General features: G+C 40.7%; 1 protein-coding gene across 2 annotated transcripts; it reads left to right on the top strand.

Moving 5' to 3' along the window:
- The first annotated feature begins 1,583 nt into the window (after nt 1–1,583).
- On the top strand, nt 1,584–19,489 carry STT3A (STT3 oligosaccharyltransferase complex catalytic subunit A). 2 transcript variants are annotated; one of them, XM_020777961.3, is made up of 18 exons: nt 1,584–1,698; nt 5,182–5,304; nt 5,444–5,504; nt 6,218–6,339; nt 6,772–6,917; nt 7,023–7,113; nt 7,809–7,915; nt 9,122–9,286; nt 10,479–10,659; nt 11,354–11,509; nt 11,907–11,998; nt 12,461–12,616; nt 13,000–13,188; nt 14,831–14,947; nt 15,150–15,252; nt 15,609–15,797; nt 16,658–16,773; nt 18,107–19,489. In XM_020777961.3, the coding sequence occupies exons 2-18, from the start codon at nt 5,217–5,219 to the stop codon at nt 18,143–18,145; spliced, it is 2,118 nt and encodes a 705-aa protein (XP_020633620.1). In that variant the 5' UTR covers nt 1,584–1,698; nt 5,182–5,216; the 3' UTR covers nt 18,146–19,489. The 2 variants fall into 2 exon arrangements, with proteins under 2 accessions (XP_020633620.1, XP_078235932.1); XM_078379806.1 differs by lacking the exon at nt 1,584–1,698 and adding an exon at nt 2,068–2,533.
- The last annotated feature ends 442 nt before the right edge of the window (nt 19,490–19,931 follow it).

Raw genomic sequence — 19,931 nt, 5'->3', positions numbered from 1 at the left:
AACTGGTAGTGAAATTTTGGGCGGCATGCCATAGTAGCCAGAATAGATAGCCAAACTTAGACATTGGTCTTACATTGTTATATTTGTAGTTTTATTGCTTTTTGCTTATTTGATTTGGCTTTTTGCAGTATATGTTAGTACTTGAAGCTCTGCATTTAATTTTGTTTTATGTGTATGGCTTGATGCTGTAACAATAAAAGTATGTTAATTAGCACCCTAGACATACAAGTGGGAGGAGGCTTCGGCAGAGGCTAAGGTGATTCTATGCTGTCAAGTAGGAAGTGATGAACAGGACCCTAGTAGGGTTTTCAAGTCTGTTACTCTATCCACAACACCACATTGAATACCTCAAGGTTTGCATCAATGAACAAAAGCGCACCTTTAGGTAGCAACAGACAAGCCTTATAATTGCATGTAATGCAAGTCAGTGATGGAATGGTGATTCTCAAAGTGGGAAGGAACAGAAAACTCGGAAGAAAGCGGCGTCGCCCAGCGATGAGAAACCCCAGTTCACACAGTGAGATCTTGAAAACGTGCACATTTCTTTGGCAATGTGCTGCATATTCAGAACTTCCATCTTGGTATTCAAAGATGGTGTTCCAGGTTGACAGTCCTCAAAACTGGTTCACCTTTCCTTTCTTCTGGGGTCATCCTTGGGGCTGGACAGCTTGCCCAAGGCGACCGCGGTGGTCTCTAGTCATGGAGGAATGCGATTCCCAATCGGTGTAGGACTTTCTAAGACCCACCCCAACCTTGAGCCTCCAGATGTTCTTGGACTGCAACTCCCAGAAGCCTTCACCACCACCTCTGCTGGCCAGGATTTCTGGGAGTTGAAGTCCAAGAACTTCTGGAGGCCCAAGGTTGGGGACCATTGTATCTAAGTAATACCCAATACCTTGATTTACACCCGAGAAATCGCGGGCGTGCAAAATAGGCGCCAGGTGCCCATCAGGAGAGAGGCGTGGGGGGCCCCTGAGCCTCACTTTCCCGAAAAATAGAGGAGAAGGTGCTGTTCCTCCAAAAGAAAGAGACCCTTCGTTTTCCATTTCTTTTCCTAACACTCATCAGCTTCATCATCCTCCGGCCCGGGTTGCTCCCACCCCTGAGTAAATCTGTTGACATCTATGGACTTCCTTCCACCTGCGTGTCGCCGGTTCGGACGGCGTTGCTTCTCCCCTCCTTCCGAAACACGCCGAAGCAAGGCTGCTCCGTTGTTCCCTAAGGGCCCCGATCCCCTCCAGGCCCCCTTTTTCATTCATCATCTCCTCCCCGCTCGGGGCCCTCGCGAGCCTCATATCCGACCCACGTGACCAACCGCAGCCCCGCCCTTCTTTCCCCGCCAGTCGCTTCTCCAGGATCCCTGAGCGACACGTCACTGCTCGCGCCTCAACCAAGCTTCCCGCTTGCCTCAAGACAACCGTCCAAGTCCGGGGCGGGAGAGGGGAAGGCTTTTCCCGACCAATCGGAGGCGGAGGCGGCCAAGGGCTCGTGCGAGCCCTTCTTCTCCTCTGACAAATGCGGCTCTGGTCCAATCGCCTGTCCGAGGAGGCGGCCTCTTGAAAGCGAGGGACACTCCTCTCTGCCAATCGTTGCCCGCGCAGTGAGGGTTGGGGAGGCGGGCTCACTCGCTGCCAGGGGTGGGTGCGCGTGGAGCGGATGGCTGAGGGAGCCCAGCGGAGAGCGACTCCCGGATCCCAGGTGAGGTAACGGCATCGTCCGCCGTGAGAAGGGTGTGGGCGGTGGCGGCGGCCATTTCACAGGCGAGGGCCGTGACCTGAGGGGGGGACGGAGGCCTGGCTAGAGCTCCAGGGAAAGGCAGAGGATGGGGGAAGACCGAGTGGGGAGGGAAGGGGCTTGCACCTACTGGTGCCCCGAGGCTGGCCCGCCAAACACAAAACGGGCCGGCTAATCCCCTGAGGCGGCAGGCTGGTGCGGCTTCGGAGCTCGCCCCCTCATAAAATGCGCGAGACTTTTTGCAGGCAGGAAGGAAACCAGCGCGCCAGGGAGAAAATCCGCCTGCCGGCCTTTGTCCCTGGTGTGCTAGCTTTCTGCTTGCAGGGAGCTGGAGGGAGGACTAGAATTGGGAGGAGTGTGTACCCTTAGGCGAGCGGAGTCTTCCTGCAAAGCACAAGCACAAGCACACGCACACGCACAAAAGCTATAGCAGGGAGGAAGGTTGGCCCACGTAGCCGTCTCCTTATTAACTGTTGTTTTCTGTATCTCTGGAGATTGCTTTTTTTTTTTAAAGCGCTGGATAACGGTGGCTCTCCAGAGGTTTGGGTGCCTTCCCATCATTCCTCACCATTGGCAATACTGGGTAGGGTTGGTAGGAGTTCAGTCCCACAGCAGCTGGAAAATCACAGCTTCGTGCTTCTACTTTGGAATGGAAAAGCAGTATAAAGTGAAATGGAAAATGGTGCCCTCGAAGCTGTCACCCCATTCTCCTTCATTGAGAGAACGGATTTCCTCCTCATCCTTTTTTCCCTAGAAGATTGTGCGCCGCCTCCTCACGTCTTTCATCCCTGGAGAAAAGGTCTGAGAAATCCCTTCCTTCCAGGGCAACTGCTTCCTCACAGGCATCGTGATAGATGAGACTTCTTTCAGCTTGGTACCTTCCAGATGCAATTATTGCAACTTTCATCAGAAGCGTTTTTTTTAAATATATATACACAGAAGGCCCTGGGTACATTTTCCAGGATGTCCAGTTAAAAGGCTTTTGGATAATGGGCCTGGCAACTATCCACACCCACAGAGCTTAGAAGACTAATCTGTGCTCTTATTTAGTCTGAAGCAGCTTCAATGTATACAACCTAGTTTTCCTGCTTCAGCAGAGAAGCACCTTTCACTATGTTATAGAGCAGTTCTTCATGGCAGATATTCATGAAGCTAAACTCCTTTCACACATCAGAGGTTTTTCAGCCCAGAAACACATTGATTATGCCTGTGTGTGGATCAGCACATACGTTAATAATGCATATAGCTTTCTATGCAGTTTTTGTACTGTATATGTTTGGAAAGCTGCAGCGTATAGCATTCTGGCCTTTGCTTTGTGCAGCACCTTTAGAGCTTCCTGTGGAAAAACTTTAACAGCACAAATCACATTCCAGCATCTGCAAAATTGCATTGATAACTATAGCAAAATATAATCTGCACCACATCTAACAACAGCTTTGACTGGGCGGTATTGACATGGCTGTGACAAATATATTTAAACTGATAAAAAGAACTGTGGTGGTTCTGACAATAAGCTCATAAAGTAAGTAACTTTTAAGGTACAACTTGGTTGAGTGGAGTTTCCCTTAGTGCCATTCAGAATTGGGTGGCGAAACTCTCAATCCATCCATGTGTTGCTGTGTACTTTGCCTCATGTCAGCATGCCCTCAATGATTTCCCCATAGCTTAACATCTCGCATAGTATGACATGTAGCATAATGGGTTTTGTTTGTTTTATTCTGCTGCTGTGGAAAGTAGGCTTAATATAAGCCTAAGAAGGCATTTTGGAATGTGTCTTTTGATACCACCCCTTTCTAGGGTGGGCTAGAAACCAGAGTCTTGCAATTAACAATATGCCAGTTCATTCCACAGTTGTGAGAGAATGATAGTCATTTGTACTGTATCCTGTATGGCAGGCAGGCCTAGTCTAAGCTCTAAAGCACTATAATGTTCTGGCAGAGAAGTAGTCTTCTTTTACATGTTAGTGGTACTTTGTAGCACTTCTTTTACTATGCCATGGCTTCTGAGCTTATTCCTTAGTAAGCAGACCATTGAATGGTAGATTTTAAATGCTGATTATTCTCACTTATTTTAATACAGGTTTAGGAGGAAATTTGCTATGATTGCATTTCAGATGACAAAATACTGGAATAACATTGTTGTGGTTTATATTAATATAAAAAAAAGGAATTGGCAAAATAGATTGTCTCTTTTTAGGAAAATGCATTCCTCTTTGATTTAAATTTCATAACATTTCTGTAAATTCTCTAATTGGCAATTAAGTGCTTATACTTATATAGTGCCAACATTTTATTGGAATAGATAAAATTATTTCTATTTATGTTGTTATAATACAGTTTTCAAATTTGTCTAGGCCTCAATTTCTGCTGGAGAAGTCACATTCAGAAGTCAGTTTTTATGATAATTGGGTTTCTTTTGTAAGATAGTGGTGGAAATCCTATTGTGCAGCTCATTTTGCAGGAAATAGGTGATATCGCTGTGGAAAAAACTGCTGATTAAATGCAACTTTGGGGTGTACTCTGGGGCAGAAAATGCAGTTAAGTAATGTGTACTTTGAAATCCCCAAAGGAAGTCTTTAATCAATGGTGATTTGCTGTTGCTATCTCTATTATGTATGCACAACTGCACAATAAGATTTCAGTAGGAAAATAAGTCTTGAGTTATGTAGAAGTGTGTGTGTGGGGGGGGAGGGCAATTTGTAGTATAATGTATTACTTCCTGTGCTTTAAAAATAATCAAGTTCCATTGATAAGTTTGTGAAACCCATTTTGATGCTATTATAAATGTATTTTGATATATTTAAAATATATATGATCCTGAAAAAAAACTATATTCAGGCTGCCTTTGTGGATTTTAAGAATGTGTGCTTGGTTTTTTGTATGCAAATCAATGGTGCTGATGATGTATGATAAAAAGAAGGCAAAGGGTTTGCAGTGATTGATGGACATGGGATTTTTAAAAAATATTGGAAGCCTATGGATTCCCAATGTGGTGTAATAGGTGGAATAATGGACTAGGACTCTATAGAACAGGGTTCAAAACTCCACTTGGCCATGGATCCTCACTGGGAGAGTGGGACTGATAAAAACACTCCTTAAATATCTCACTTATCTTGAAAGTTCTATTAGTGTTGCTATACATTGGTTCCGACTTGACAACACAATGCACACACCCCGTGCGTATTTAGTTAAAAGCAAGTTTGTGTAATTTACTTTCCGATAAATGTGTATAGGATTGCAGATATTTATATGAATGGATGGTGTTCTGGGGTCAGTTGCTCTGAAAACAAAATATGTGAATTGTTAGCTGAAGCAATCAATTTATATTGCGTCAGAGCTTTGTGATCTAGGAAATCATCCATTTTGTTTATAACATTACAATTTAGACATTCTGAAGCATTGTTTACACTGGTACTGATTTTTGCTTATCTCTCTGTTTTTTGTCCAGGTGTTTATAGACTGCACGTTGTTGCTTTTACCAAAATGACCAAGTTAGGCTTCCTCCGCTTGTCCTATGAAAAACAGGACACTCTTCTCAAGCTCCTCATTCTATCAATGGCAGCTGTGCTTTGTAAGTTTAAACCCCTAGTTGGAAACATGACATATCTGGCTTCCCTTGCAACTTGGAATTTGGTACTTGGTTTTCAAGTTTCTTATCGCTTTGTTTAAATTCAAATGTTATAAATGCATAAATATTCTTTGTGTTGCAGCGTTCTCTACAAGACTTTTCTCTGTGCTAAGATTTGAGAGTGTCATTCATGAATTTGATCCGTAAGTATCTCTCTTGTCCTTAAGAGATAGTTTGTCTAGTTGTGCTCAGTCCCAGGTTATGTTGCTGCATACATCGTATTAGACTTAGAGATAATGCAGCAGAATTTTCTCTTCAATTATACTGCAATAATATTTGAAAACTTATTGATGGTTTTCTGAAATAAATTTTAATAGTTGTGCACAAGATCCAGAGTTACTGCTTTTCCAAACTATCTGAATGTAATTTAAATTGGGTTCAGACAGTTTCTAAAGGAATTCCTAAAGCTGTGAAGCCAACTGAAATTCCCTCCTTCAAAATCTGTTGACTGCAGGCAGATCTTTGAGGGAGATGTGAGCTGCTTTAGCTGCAGATATCCAGTAGGATTTAAAGACTTTGTAAGGCAGTGCAGTATGTATTGCGCCATGCTAAATGATGCATAAAAATCCACTGGAAATGGAAACCAAGGCTTGGTACTTCTGTCTGCTTGCAAAGAAAATGGAATCTTTAGACAACTGGTTTTTTTGGGGGTGGTGGTGGTGGAAAGTTTGTAACATTGATCCAGAAAGGAATTTGTTTCCTCATTGATATTACTCAGAGATCAAGTTTGCACTGATTTGTATATTTATTTAGCACTTGTTCTACATAAGTGTGTTACCTGAAGTCTGAAACTGTAGTATGAAAATCTAAGCAATGTCCAGTTAGAAAAGAAATTTGATTTATGTTGCTGTCACAGGTATTTTAACTACCGCACAACTCGCTTCCTGGCAGAAGAGGGTTTCTACAAATTTCACAACTGGTTTGACGACAGAGCATGGTATCCCCTAGGGAGGATCATAGGTGGAACTATTTATCCAGGTAAAGTAATTATATTTGCTGAATGTGAGGGAGCAGAATGTTATAGCACTGGGGTAATGAACCTTTGGCACTCCAGATGTTTTGGACTACAACTCTCAGAATCCCCAGCCTGTATTGCTAATGAAAAAGCACGGAAGATGTTGTCAAAGCATCGAGAGTGCCAAAGAGTTCACCACACAATGGATGACCAGTTTTATTGATAAAGGTTACAGGATGCTGAGAAGTACTGTCATGCTTCTTGCATATGTTGCTGCAGCCAGTTAGAATAGTTGCAGAGTTCCATTAAATTAATTTACATAAAAATTTTACAATATCTTAGAGCCTATAGTTGATTACAGATTTGGTTCAGGTCTTCCAAATGTGCATAGTTCTGCTCGTTTGCTTCTAGAAAATCAGTGACTCGTCGATAATGTCTGTTTCTTTTTGTCACAGGTTTAATGATCACATCTGCAGCAATCTACCATGTTCTCCACTTCTTCCACATTACTATTGATATCCGAAATGTTTGTGTTTTCCTTGCTCCCCTTTTTTCCTCTTTTACTACCATCGTAACATATCACCTCACAAAAGAACTCAAGGTAAATGATCGTGGAGCATACTTGCTAAATTCTTTTTGTTTATGTCTAGGAGGCGAGACTATGGACATTGATAACAAGTGTCAATGTGTGTCTTTTTCTGGTTAGGATGCAGGGGCTGGTCTCTTGGCAGCTGCAATGATTGCTGTGGTGCCTGGTTACATCTCTCGTTCTGTTGCAGGATCCTATGACAATGAAGGTGAGCTCATTGCTTAAAATGCTGTGCATGTTGCCAGCTAGGAATTGTAGAATTCCCTCATAAATACACAAGTATAGACAAGCTTTTGCATTGTTTTCTTTGTATAATACAAAATACCTGATGCCTATGTAAGCAGCATATAGACAGAGTCTTTTAATACTGCACTCTTGGGCTCTGAGGCACCATGAGAAAAATGCCAAAATCTGTGATAAAAGTTGCTGCCTCAACAGATCTGTTGAGGTAGCTGGCTAGCTTAGTTGTCTGATATATTTGTGCATGCTCTTGTGATTATCTTCAAAGACTGAAAGCATCTGGGTTATATTAACTATTTACCCCTAATATTCCCACATGGACTACTGAATGGAACAAATAATTTAAAAGTGCAATGCCAGAATAATCTTGATTTTGAACTAGATACTGTGAAAAAGCTTTTTTTTTTTTTTTACTTAGATGAAAATAAATCTTAAGGCCTTCACAAAAATAACACACACTTCGACCATTGATTGGGAAATATAGCTTCCTGGAGCTTGGTATCATTTTTTTACGAATGCAAGAGTCACTAACCTTCTTGCTGGTTCTTGTTAGTTTGTGCAGTACATTAATGCCTAGTATAAGATTAATCTGTCAGAAATACATTGTGTGGTTTGAAATTCTCTGCGGTTGACTCATTGAACAAACTCCTTGTCTGTTCCCAGGTATTGCTATATTCTGTATGCTTCTGACTTACTACATGTGGATCAAAGCAGTGAAGACAGGTTCCATTTACTGGGCAGCCATGTGTGCACTTGCCTATTTCTACATGGTAAGTGATCGCTTTCAGTAACGCTTAAGACTTCCTTGAACTGTTTATCATCTGAATTGAGCAACTACAGTATCTGTTTTGCCATCATTAGGAGCAGTTTGATTCCAGTTCAAAAATTTAAGCAGCAACCATATATTTGGTTATGTATTTCACGCTGTAACTTGGCTGTTTTCTTACAGAACTGTTGTGATTAGAGATGGGGGTATTCATATACGAATATGAATATCCCCCCCCTACAGGTGCAGATAACAATGGTCCGGCCTCCTGGGGCCAGACCGACCACACACAATTCCGCCACTGCCATGAGCTCTGTGGTGCCTTCCTATCTCTCTGTTGCTCGCGATGGATTAACCACTCTGCGACCTGGCAGAGAGGCTCGTCCTCCTGCTTTCTGCCAGGACTTGGTAATTATCGCAAGCAACGGAGTGATAGGAAGGCACCGCAGAGTTTGCGCCAGTCGCGGAATCGTGAGTGGTCGATCTGGCCCCAAATGGTTGGACCCTCATTATCTGCACGTGAACAAATACAGATACCCCCCTCTCTAGTTGTGATGGAACTAATTAGTAACAATAAGTTTTGTAACTTGTCAGTTACAAAAATAATGGGGTCTCAGGCAAGTGTGTCTTAACCTTAGCCCCCAATCTTAGATACCAGGCACAAGCCAATCTCTTTTCGCTACTATGTCAACAAGGTCCTGACTGATCTGTTCTTTTAGCAATATTATATAAGATTGTACCTATCTTATATAAAAGGAATAAAATATATATTATACTTCTGATTTCTCAGAAATTTAATATATATTTTATTCCTTTTATATACTCTTGGGCTCTGAGGCACCATGAGAAAAATGCCAAAATCTTTGATAAAAGTTGCTGCCTCAACAGATCTGTTGAGGTAGCTGGCTGGCTCGGTTGTCTTGTATATTTGTGTATGCTCTTGTGATTATCTTATATTAACTACCTACCCCTAATATTCCCAAATGGACTACTGAATAGAACAAATAATTTAAAAGTGCAATGCCAGAATAATCTTGATTTTGAACTAGATATTGTGAAAAAGCTTTTTTTTACTTCTGATTTCTCAGAAGTTAGAAATAATTTGCTTTATGAGGTAAGAAAATGCTTTGAATCCATTGCCACTTGCATGAGACTTTGGTATTTGTGTCAATTGGCAACATAATTGTTATATGATTTTACCTTCTCTCAGGTTTCATCATGGGGTGGTTATGTATTTTTGATTAACCTCATTCCCCTTCATGTTCTGGTACTGATGCTGACTGGACGATTCTCTCATCGCATATATGTGGCTTATTGCACTGTGTACTGCTTAGGAACCATCTTGTCAATGCAGATTTCTTTTGTTGGCTTCCAGGTGAGAAATCTTGAGATTTGGGGAGGGAATGGTCTTAGCCTTACTTTATTGTTGATTTCACTGCTTTGGTTATAGGAAGGGTTTTAGTACAAATCACTTTGTTAGGAGGAAAAATCTCTTTTGTGTCAGGAAAAAGTTGAGTGAATCTAGGTTTAGACTGCAAATACAATTTCTCATTTAACAGAAGAAAGTTACTGTATTTTAGCCTTCTTATGGATTATTTAAAGCTTTCTTATAACATTATTTAAAATAATTTATATTATTTAAAATTCTTTATTTTATAAAAAAATATTTATTAAATTCTTTGTTATGGTAGCCACTGAATAGTGTGGTTACAATTTGTTAGAATTAATGTATTACTAAACATTTCTGTGTTTGCTGCATATAATGTGAAGCTTGGTTAATTTGCCACAATTTGCTTAAAACCACAGTATTTGGTCTGCATGTAGTACAAAGCTAGGATTACATGGTTATGTAACACTAAAGTGGGATTCTAAACCAAGACATTAACTGCTTAGCAGGGAAGGAAGAATGAACACATGGGCCCAGGGCTTCCTATGGGTTTGTCGCAGCTCTTGCATTTAGCAGTAAATCACAGGTTCGTTCAGGATTGGGCACAGGATTGGCCCTCCAGAAATTGCAGGACTCTTGGTCAGTGCTGAGGAACACTAGCAACAGCTGTCTAACCACATCCATGAGGCCACAATTTGGTTATCGTTGTATGTGATCAAGCCTGAGTGAATAGGAAATTCAGTGAATAGGAAATTGTGGGATAAAGAAAATAGTCAACTCTGTTGCATATAGTGTTCAGAATCCTGTTGGTGTTTCTGTAATATTTATGTAACTTTTGGCTAATTGACAAGGTGCTGGGGTGTTTCTCAGTTGCATGCCTGAACATGTGCTTGATGGAACAATTAAGCACCCCAATACCTTGTGTATTAACCATAGCTAGGTGTGGTAGGTTACACAAAGTTTAAGTGAACATGAGCAGGATTCTGGTCAGTACCATAGGGAAGAAATGCTAGCAGGTGAACTTTGATAAGTATCAAACTTATTATCTGTATACACTAAGTCAAGCTTATAGGATAGTGTTTTGTAACAAAGTAGTGACTTCATTAGAACCTTGTCCAGAGGCAGACTTTAGTTGATGTGGAATGCAACTCAATAATATCTATTTGTTCTTTTTTTGTAGCCTGTCCTCTCATCTGAACACATGGCTGCCTTAGGTGTATTTGGCCTTTGTCAGATTCATGCCTTTGTGGATTATCTACGCAGCAAATTAAACCCTCAGCAATTTGAAATTCTCTTCAGGAGTGTGATCTCCCTGGTTGGGTTTGTCCTTTTGTCAATAGGAGCTGTTCTGATGCTCACAGGTAGTGTGCTGCTGAAGCTACTAAGATGTATGGTAGCATATTTTATCCTCTTTTTAAAGAATTTTAATTGGATAGAGTAGGAACAAACTTCTCTTGTTTGAGCAGCTCCCCAGCTTTTGTTTAGAATGTCCTTATGTTAAATTATTGTCCAAAAGGAATTTGATTTGACTGTTCATATGCAATTATTTATACTTATTACTATACTGTCCAGGCACATACTTCAGTATTCTAGGATTTTTTCCCCTTTTAAAGGGAAATTTGTTCTAGTAGAAAAGAAGTTTGAAAAATTCAGGCTGCTTGGTGAAATTTTATACTGTACTTGGGTGTGGACTTAATTGATCAGAAGGCAGAGATTGTACAGTGCTCTGGGTAAGTAGGAAAACACTGGTAACAGGAATTATCTAAAATAAGCAGATTGATTGCCTTGTGTGATGGATTTGTTTGAGGAAATGGAAAAATTAGTTCTGGTAAATTTTACTTAGCACACATCAATAGGAAAATAAATGTTGCTAATGCTCTTTCAGACTTTTTTAAAATTATTAGACGGACTGGTCTTTTTAAATTTTAGCATTTTCAGTTATAGAATGTGCATATTGTATATTGTGAAGATCTGTTGAGATACTGACTGCCATATATTGTGATTTTGCCTGTAATACATGTACATGAGTTAGGACTTCTTTCATCTCCTCAACAGGAAAAATCTCCCCCTGGACTGGGCGCTTCTACTCGCTACTTGACCCTTCCTATGCAAAGAACAATATTCCCATCATTGCTTCTGTCTCTGAGCACCAGCCTACCACATGGTCATCATATTATTTTGATCTGCAACTTCTTGTTTTCATGTTTCCAGGTTTGTGCAGCAAAGCTGTTTATTAAACATTTTCATAGTGAGTCTTTACTGAGAAATCTTCAGTTAAAGAATCAGCTTCCTCTTAAAGAATTTTATTTTGAACCAGGCAAGAAGAAAATTACCTGTTGAAGATAGTTAAGGATCTTGCTATGGAAAACCTAAACATATATTGAGGAAGACTCAAAAGATAGTTAAGGATCTTGCTATGGAAACCTTAAACATATATTGAGGAAGACTCAAGAAATGGCTAGAAGGTGCCATTGCTTCTTAAGGGCTTGGGATTTGGTATCTTGAATGTTTGATTCTGTTGCTCTATGTATGTATTATTTAACATAAAGGTTCTTATTCTTTCAGTATACTTCTATAGTAGCTGACCTTTCTTTCCCCTCTCTTACAGTTGGTCTGTATTACTGTTTCAGCAACCTGTCAGATGCTCGCATTTTTATCATAATGTATGGGGTGACCAGCATGTACTTCTCTGCTGTGATGGTGAGTAGTAAATACAGGCGTAGTAGACTGGCTAGCTGTGATGAAATGCAGAAATGTTCCCATTTTACTCCAAGTGGTATGAAACAGGAATCTTAATTTTAATCTTAGAATTGCAAAACTGGGAGGGACCCTATGGATCAATTCCAGTTCCTGTCAAAGAGGCACAGAGAATCAAACACCCAACCTCTGGCTCGGCAGCCAGATACTTAAATTACTGAGCTATCCAGCAGTTCAGGGTGCATACTGTTTTCTTAAGGTGACTAGACTCTGTCAGCACCATATCTGACTAGTTTTTCATTTTCATATCCCTGTGGATCAGACAGACAGAGAAAGAAAGAGAGATTTACTAATAGCTCACATGTAACTGTCAATGTTTGTTTGTTTTCATGGAATACTTTGTATCTTCACAAGTCTTTTCACCTGCATAATAGCCAGATTTTGAGTGTGCTGCTATCTTACCAGGTTCGTCTCATGCTGGTATTGGCCCCAGTTATGTGTATTCTGTCTGGCATTGGAGTGTCTCAAGTATTATCAACTTATATGAAAAATTTAGATATCAGCCGACCAGATAAGAAGTCCAAAAAGCAACAAGATTCCACATACCCCATCAAAAATGAAGTGAGTATTTGTATCAGAGCATTTTGTTCTTTTTTAATAATATTTTTCAAATAGATAGGATGCAAACTAAAATGAGAATGTAGATTATACCTCTAAAACTTAGAATAACACACTGGGATAGTCTATTGACTACTAATTCCTCACTTCAGGTCTCCCAAAATTGTTGGATGTCAACAACAGTACTTAGGATTCTGGGACACTCAACATCCCCAGGTGGCCTACAAACTGTAGACTCTCTCATAAATACCCTGTGGAGAACAGTTTTCTTCTGGAGGATATGTATTGTAACAATCTGAGTGTCAAATCCCAACAAGAGGGGGATTTTAATTAGAGTATTACCTTCTGTGTCTTGCATGCTTTGACTCTCGCTGTTGTGTTCCTAGGTTGCTAGTGGGATGATCCTAGTCATGGCTTTCTTCTTGATCACCTACACTTTCCATTCAACTTGGGTAACCAGTGAAGCCTACTCTTCCCCCTCCATAGTCCTGTCCGCTCGTGGCGGTGATGGCAGCAGAATCATCTTTGATGATTTCAGGGAGGCTTATTACTGGCTTCGTCACAATACGCCAGAGGTAAATTCTCTAAATGGGTTATCTCTTTAAGAGACACTCTATATTACTTTTAGTTGCAAGGAAAGGTTGGAGGTCCTCACAATCCTCAAAGAACGCACATGCTTTTTATCTTTGTAATAGCCAATGCTGAGTCCAAAGCTTAGGTGTCTGCTAATACTTAGAATAATTTTTTATTTTTCCTCCTCAGTTGCCAGGATGTCTGAGGCAGCTCGCAATATAAAAATAAAATGTAATCTGTGTAAGAAGGAGCAGCATTTAAATAGTTAATCTGGCCAACAGATTGAGAACAAGCAGCAACCTTTCCCATCAGTTGAAAAGTCAAGGAAGGAATCTGGCCGATAGGGTTTGTGGCACTACCAGAAAGGCTCTGTCTCTTATTGTCACCAGTATTATTTGCAGAGCATATCCTCCAAAGGAGATCTTTAAAGATCACACAGGAGTAGATGGTTCACTGAGATTTTGCACTGAGGGATCTACTTATAATATTTTTCAGATTTCCCCTAAGATTTAGTACCCTGTGTGAATGTTTAGTGATTGCTGGATCCTTATGTACCAAAGACTATATGTGAAGGGTGCATTGTTCTTTCCAGAATACTGGCCCATGTTCTTCGCTCTGCCAGCTTTCTGAGTATATGCTGTCATAGTCTTAGATGAACTACAAGGTTGAAAATGTTTGTAGTTGGCACTTGGAATATTTTTCTAATTAAAAATAGTAGGTGTGTGTGTGTGGGGGGGAGGAATTATACAAATGCTATAGAGTAAGATTGAACTAGCTCTCTCCCAACAACTTACAATCAATAAAATACGGAAAGGTAAAGTAGTTTCCTCCTGCCTGCCTGCACACAGTATAATGGATAGGGTACAAAACAAAAGACCGTGTGCAGCAAAGAAAAAAAGTAAGCAAGTTCAGAATTGAAACAGAGTGATTTTTGTCATAAGGGGAAGAAGGAAACCAGGTCTCTGCAGTGAATTCCTTCTCTGTCCTCTGGAGGAGATCAAGCTAGTCTTCCCCTTGCCAAAGTGTTCTTCCTGGGAGGCAGGAAATTCTTTTCCTTTGGGGTCCTGGCTCTCCTGGCTGATGATGGAACCAGAGCAAACAAGCTTTGTACCTGGTGAGCTTGTGAAATCTTGTAAGTATTCATTAAGTGTTTGAAGAAGTGTTGTGGCACTACCAAAAAGATATGCCACTTAGAAAATTAATACAGGTCATATAAAATAACACATGCAAAGCCTTTTATCCCAAGCACAATTATTACTTCTTGTAGTTATAAATAATTTGTGACCATGTGTGTTCAACTTGTTAAACATAGACAAAATTCTTGGAATGTTTGCATCATGCAGCAAGGTTAGGATACTTATCCAGAAAATAGAATAAAGCAGTTCTGTGACTTTCAGTTTTTTTTCATACCATTACAAAAATAGCTCTAGTGCACTGGTTCCCAACCTTCAGTCCACAGGTGTTCTTGGTCTACAACTTCCAGAAATCCTGGCCAACACAACTAGCAGTGAAGGCTTTTGGGAGTCTTAACCTAAGAATACCTGGGGACCCAAGGTGGGGAACTATTGCTCTAATGGATGTGGTGCTTTCTATTCTTGTTAGTTTGTAGAAAGTTTATTTGTCTGTCTGTCTGTTTGCAATTAGGATGCGAAGGTTATGTCCTGGTGGGATTATGGGTATCAGATAACTGCTATGGCGAACCGAACAATTCTTGTGGATAACAACACTTGGAATAACACCCACATTTCCCGAGTTGGTCAGGTCAGTGAAGTCCAGTTTCCCTCAAAATATTCCTAGCAAACTATGAGCCCATGTCATACGTTCTTGGAGAGTTAACCTTGATGCTTTCTAGTAGTTTTGGATAATAACATTGAAGAGATCCTTCATTATTTATTCCTGGTTCCCAGAAGGGATGGTAACTGACATACAGGGAATTCATACACTGTTTTTCTTTAATTTTTAGGCCATGGCATCCACAGAAGAGCGAGCTTATGAGATTATGAGGGAGCTGGATGTCAGTTATGTGCTGGTAATATTTGGAGGCCTCACTGGATATTCCTCAGATGGTAATCTTGTATTTCTCTTGTGCTATTATATTTTCCATAAAATAAACTGAACATTGTAGTTCAGTGTTATCTCTGTATTGCAAGGTTATACTAACCTTTTCTGTAGATTTGTTGCATACAGAAAAAGGAATTATGTGTGCTGTAGCACATAATGCCCACTGGTAGCCCAGATGATTCCTGTTGATCAGGAGTGAGGAGTGTGTTTTTCTCCACTTGTGGGTTAAATTGACAACTGGCTGCCGATCCTCAGGACTTCTGAGAAATGTAGCAAATGTCTTCACTTTGTTCTTCTCTTATACAGTAGATCAGTGATTGTGGAGGTAGGTTGTTCCATCACATTGCTTTCTGTTTCTTAGATATCAACAAATTTTTGTGGATGGTACGAATTGGAGGAAGCACAGATACTGGGAAGCACATAAAGGAGCACGATTACTACACACCGACAGGAGAGTTCCGCGTTGACAGAGAGGGTTCCCCCGTGCTGCTTAACTGCCTTATGTACAAGATGTGCTACTACCGCTTCGGACAGGTCTACACAGAAGCCAGTGAGACACTTTTCATCTACATGTTGTAGAACTGAAAATAAAATGTTACTTAGATATTAGGTTTTTGGATAATCCTTGGATCTTTCAGTAGCTGGTCTTGTGTGTGACATAGAACTACACCATGTTTAATTTTACTCTTGAGCCTTGTGAATAAAGTTTCATTTTCATAGATCAAAGGTGGTCTAGAACAATGGTTCTGAACTAAAGATGGGGGTATTCATATATGAATACGAATAGCCTTGCACAGGTGGACATAACAAGGGTTCAGCCCCGTGGGGCCGGACCGTCCACTCACCACCTATTGTTGCCACAAAATATGCAATCCTTTCCTATCACTCCAATGCTCGTGGTGTGCGAGCCACTCTTCGACCTTGCAGTGAGGCTTGTCCTCCTGCCTGCTGCCAGGAGTGGCTTGCAGACTGCGGGCTCCAGAGCAATAGGAAAGGAGCATGGAACTCGCAGCAACAGCAGAAAGTGAGTGGACGGTCTGGCCCCAGGGGGCTGGACCCTCGTTACGTCCACCTGTGCGGTATACAAATACAAATACCCCCATCTCTATTCTGAACCTTTGACACACCTTATGTGTTGGAGTTATCTCCCAGAATTCTTGAATATTAGCTCTGGGGTCTTATGATTCTGGGATTAAAGTCTAAAAACATCTTCAGGATCAAAATTTGAGAACTACTGGGCTGGAAAAACAGTATAAGTACTTGTAGCACTATGGGGCGGTATATAAGTCCAATAAATAAATAAATAAATAAATAAATAAATAATAAGACAAAATAACTAGATTGAAGGGGATTGAAAGTTAAAGGAGCAGAATTTTCTTATGACCATTTCTGTGCCCCTTTTATTTCTAGAGCGTCCTCCAGGTTATGATAGAGTGAGAAATGCTGAGATTGGCAACAAAGACTTTGAGCTGGATGTACTGGAAGAAGCATACACCACAGAACACTGGCTAGTCCGAATATACAAAGTAAGAAAAACAAGGTCTAAATGTAACGGGGAGGCCGAAACTTGGTCATGAGCATTGATCTGCGCAAATAGCTCTGGCCATACCTTTTAGCACAGGGTTGGAGTGTAAACTGTTTGGATGGAAGAGGAGTGTATAAAGTCCTGGGCTTTGTAGTAAGCTGGAAATTACAGACCCATGTAGTCCCCCCCCCAGTAGTTCACAATCTTGGGTCCCTCCAGCTGTCTTTGGACTAAAACTCTCAGAAGCCTTCACCGTGAGCTGTGATGGCCAACGTTTCTGAGAGCTGTAGTCCAAGAACACCTGGGGACCCAAGGTTGGGAATTACTGCTTTAGACACCAGGTTATGGTGGGAACAGAAAATATGTTTGATTATATAGTGTTATCTCTGAAATAAGTGAATCCCTTGGCTGAATGGCAATCTGAAGCCAAGTTTTGGAGTAAAGCCTCCTTCCTAACACCTGCATATGATGAAGGTAGCATTAAGTGCCTCTGACCCACTGAAATTGCTGCACTTTGATGCCTCTGACCTTTAGATGTCAGTCTGGTTCTACATAAAAGTTAGGGAAGCAAGAAGGATAATCAAAGAACAGAAAACAGAAGATACAGATTATAGAAGGTGTGAAAATTTGCATGAAAACATGGAATAACAAAAATGATTAATGGTTGTTGTGGGTTTTTCGGGTTCTTTGGCCGTGTTCTGAAGGTTGTTCTTCCTAACGTTTCGCCAGTCTCTACTCCAGTCCTCTGAAGATGCCGGCCACAGAGACTGGCGAAACGTTAGGAAGAATAACCTTCAGAACACAGCCAAAGAACTCGAAAAACCCACAACAACCATTAGATCCCAGTCGTGAAAGCCTTCGTGAATACAAAAATGATTAAAATATTTTTAGGTTTGTGTTTGCTGTGCTGCTTGTCATTTCTATTTGTCTTCATGCCATGTGGGGGGTTATATGCAAAAGGAAAGGGAGAAATGTTGCAAGGCTCCCATTTTGCTCCTTGTTTGGTGTTCTTGTATGTAATGGTCTTCATAGGACAAGTTTGTCTTGCTGCGAGAGTCTGATCAGGGACATGTGCTGCTACATCACTATACAAAAGGTTATACTGTATCAAGATTACATGGAAGAGAGAGTATCCTATGGAAACAGGATTATGAACACTTGCACAGAAAAGGAAGAGAGGATTTCTTTCTCTCTCTGTTACACATATAAGCACATCTTATTAATTACTGTTACTACAGTTTTTATCCATCCTACTGTTTCTTATTGGTTAGGGAATAATTTCTCTAGTTACATTGACAAGCAGAAAATGTAAAACACTTATTTTCTCTTAACAGGTAAAGGATTTGGATAATCGTGGATTGTCAAGAACGTAATTTGCCTTCAGGTGTACCATAATAAGCACTGATCAAGCCTTTGCCTGTGAAGCAGATGATTTTTTTATACCGTTTGTCAGTCAGGAATAGGGATTTGATTGTCCAGGAAATCCCGTCCTCATGCAGTTATCTCTTAGAGGGAATGATTTTTATAAATACGAACCAGCTACCAAATACAAAACAGTAGCTTCATGATGGGATAATTAAAAAGGGGATGAAAAAAAGTGTGCATAGTTTTTCATTTCTCTCTGCCCCTTCATTTGATGGTTCACCATACCAGGCATAAATGATCAGGCATTGTATCAAATAAGTATAGCAACAATAATAGAACAGCAAAGCCAGAAGGAACCCTTTGTGTCATAAAGTCTGGCTCCAGTCCAGGAGGCATAGTGGGGAATTGAACTCCCAGCATCTTTTAAACCACTGAGCATCCAGCGGTTCATGGTATATGTCAGCAGTTTAATTGCTTCTCTTGCCAACCTGTCAGGTCCCAGCTACTCTTCTACTTTTTCCACCTTTTTTTAGCATTTATATTAGAGGAAGCACCACAATGAGATGCAGATTCCCTCTAGCCATCATCACTACTGAGGGAATCTCGACCTAATGCATAAATATCTGTTCTTTTCATGTACATTATAAGTCTACCTCTTGTCCTGAATATTCAGAACATACACTTCAAAGCTTGATCATAGAATAATCTTCCTGGTTACTGCTAGAAACATAAATCTTGCTTAGACTGAGAAGAGGCCAGGATAGCAGGAAGAAGCCATGGATACTCTGCTTGAATTTACAGCCAGCCTTTTTGTTTCGGACATGAACAAATGATAATTGGTCTACTTTTCCACTACTATTTAATTGTGTTGGTGGTGGGGTCATAAATGAAGAGTGTGTATGTGCCTACACATGCTGAGTATCTGTTAATGGAAGAAGGAAAATATTCCTATTATGTAGCATAAATAACCCTGAAGCTCTTAAATACATGCTCGTATGATAAAGCATCTGCTGTTTGAACATAAGAACCTAAGAAGAGCCCTGCTGGATCAGGCCGAGGGCTCTAGATACAGGCAACTAGATACCTGTCTCCTGATCCCCCTCCACTGCATCTGGCATTTTGAAGTACCTTCCTTTTAAGCCTGGAGATTATACATCCCCATCATGGCTTGTAACCTGTGATGGACTTTTCCTCCAGAAATCTATCCAATTTTTTAAAGGCCTCTAGGCCAGAAGCCATCACCACATCCTGTGGCAAGGAGTTCCACAAGCTAACTGTGCTGGGTTGTTTGCATTGAGATTAGCATTCCCTGCTCATTAAAATAAATGGACTGTCTGCTCATACTCTGAAAACTGACTATAATGCATCATTCTGTTCTCCAGCCCATTTTAGTCACAAATAGATAAAGAAATAAGACCAAAAGAGAGAGAGACAGAGACAGAGACAGAGCACCAAGCAAACCTGTGGTTCATAATGTTGAGCATAGATTGGGAATTGTCTTAACAGCTAATTCACAAGTGTGCCCAAACTTAAAAATTGTCTTTGCTGGGAGTTTGTGGGAATAGGAAATGTAATTTGGCATGCGTGCAGCACAATACATTGTCTTTGAAGTAAGTCTGCTTGAATGTAGTGCAGTGTATACTCAACTAAGTGGGTGTACAGTTGCAGCCTTAGGGAACAGAAAGTGAACTGAAACATGCACACACACCTTTGACCCCCTCTATAGGTAATATGGGTCTGTAAGGTGTAGGTTAAGATTTTCATAAGGATTCCTGACATTGGAATCAGACTCTT

The sequence above is a fragment of the Pogona vitticeps genome, chromosome 8, assembly GCF_051106095.1.
Source record: "Pogona vitticeps strain Pit_001003342236 chromosome 8, PviZW2.1, whole genome shotgun sequence".
NCBI lineage: Eukaryota > Metazoa > Chordata > Lepidosauria > Squamata > Agamidae > Pogona > Pogona vitticeps.
Note: the sequence above shows the minus strand (reverse complement) of the source record. Positions and strands in the feature narration are given on the sequence as shown.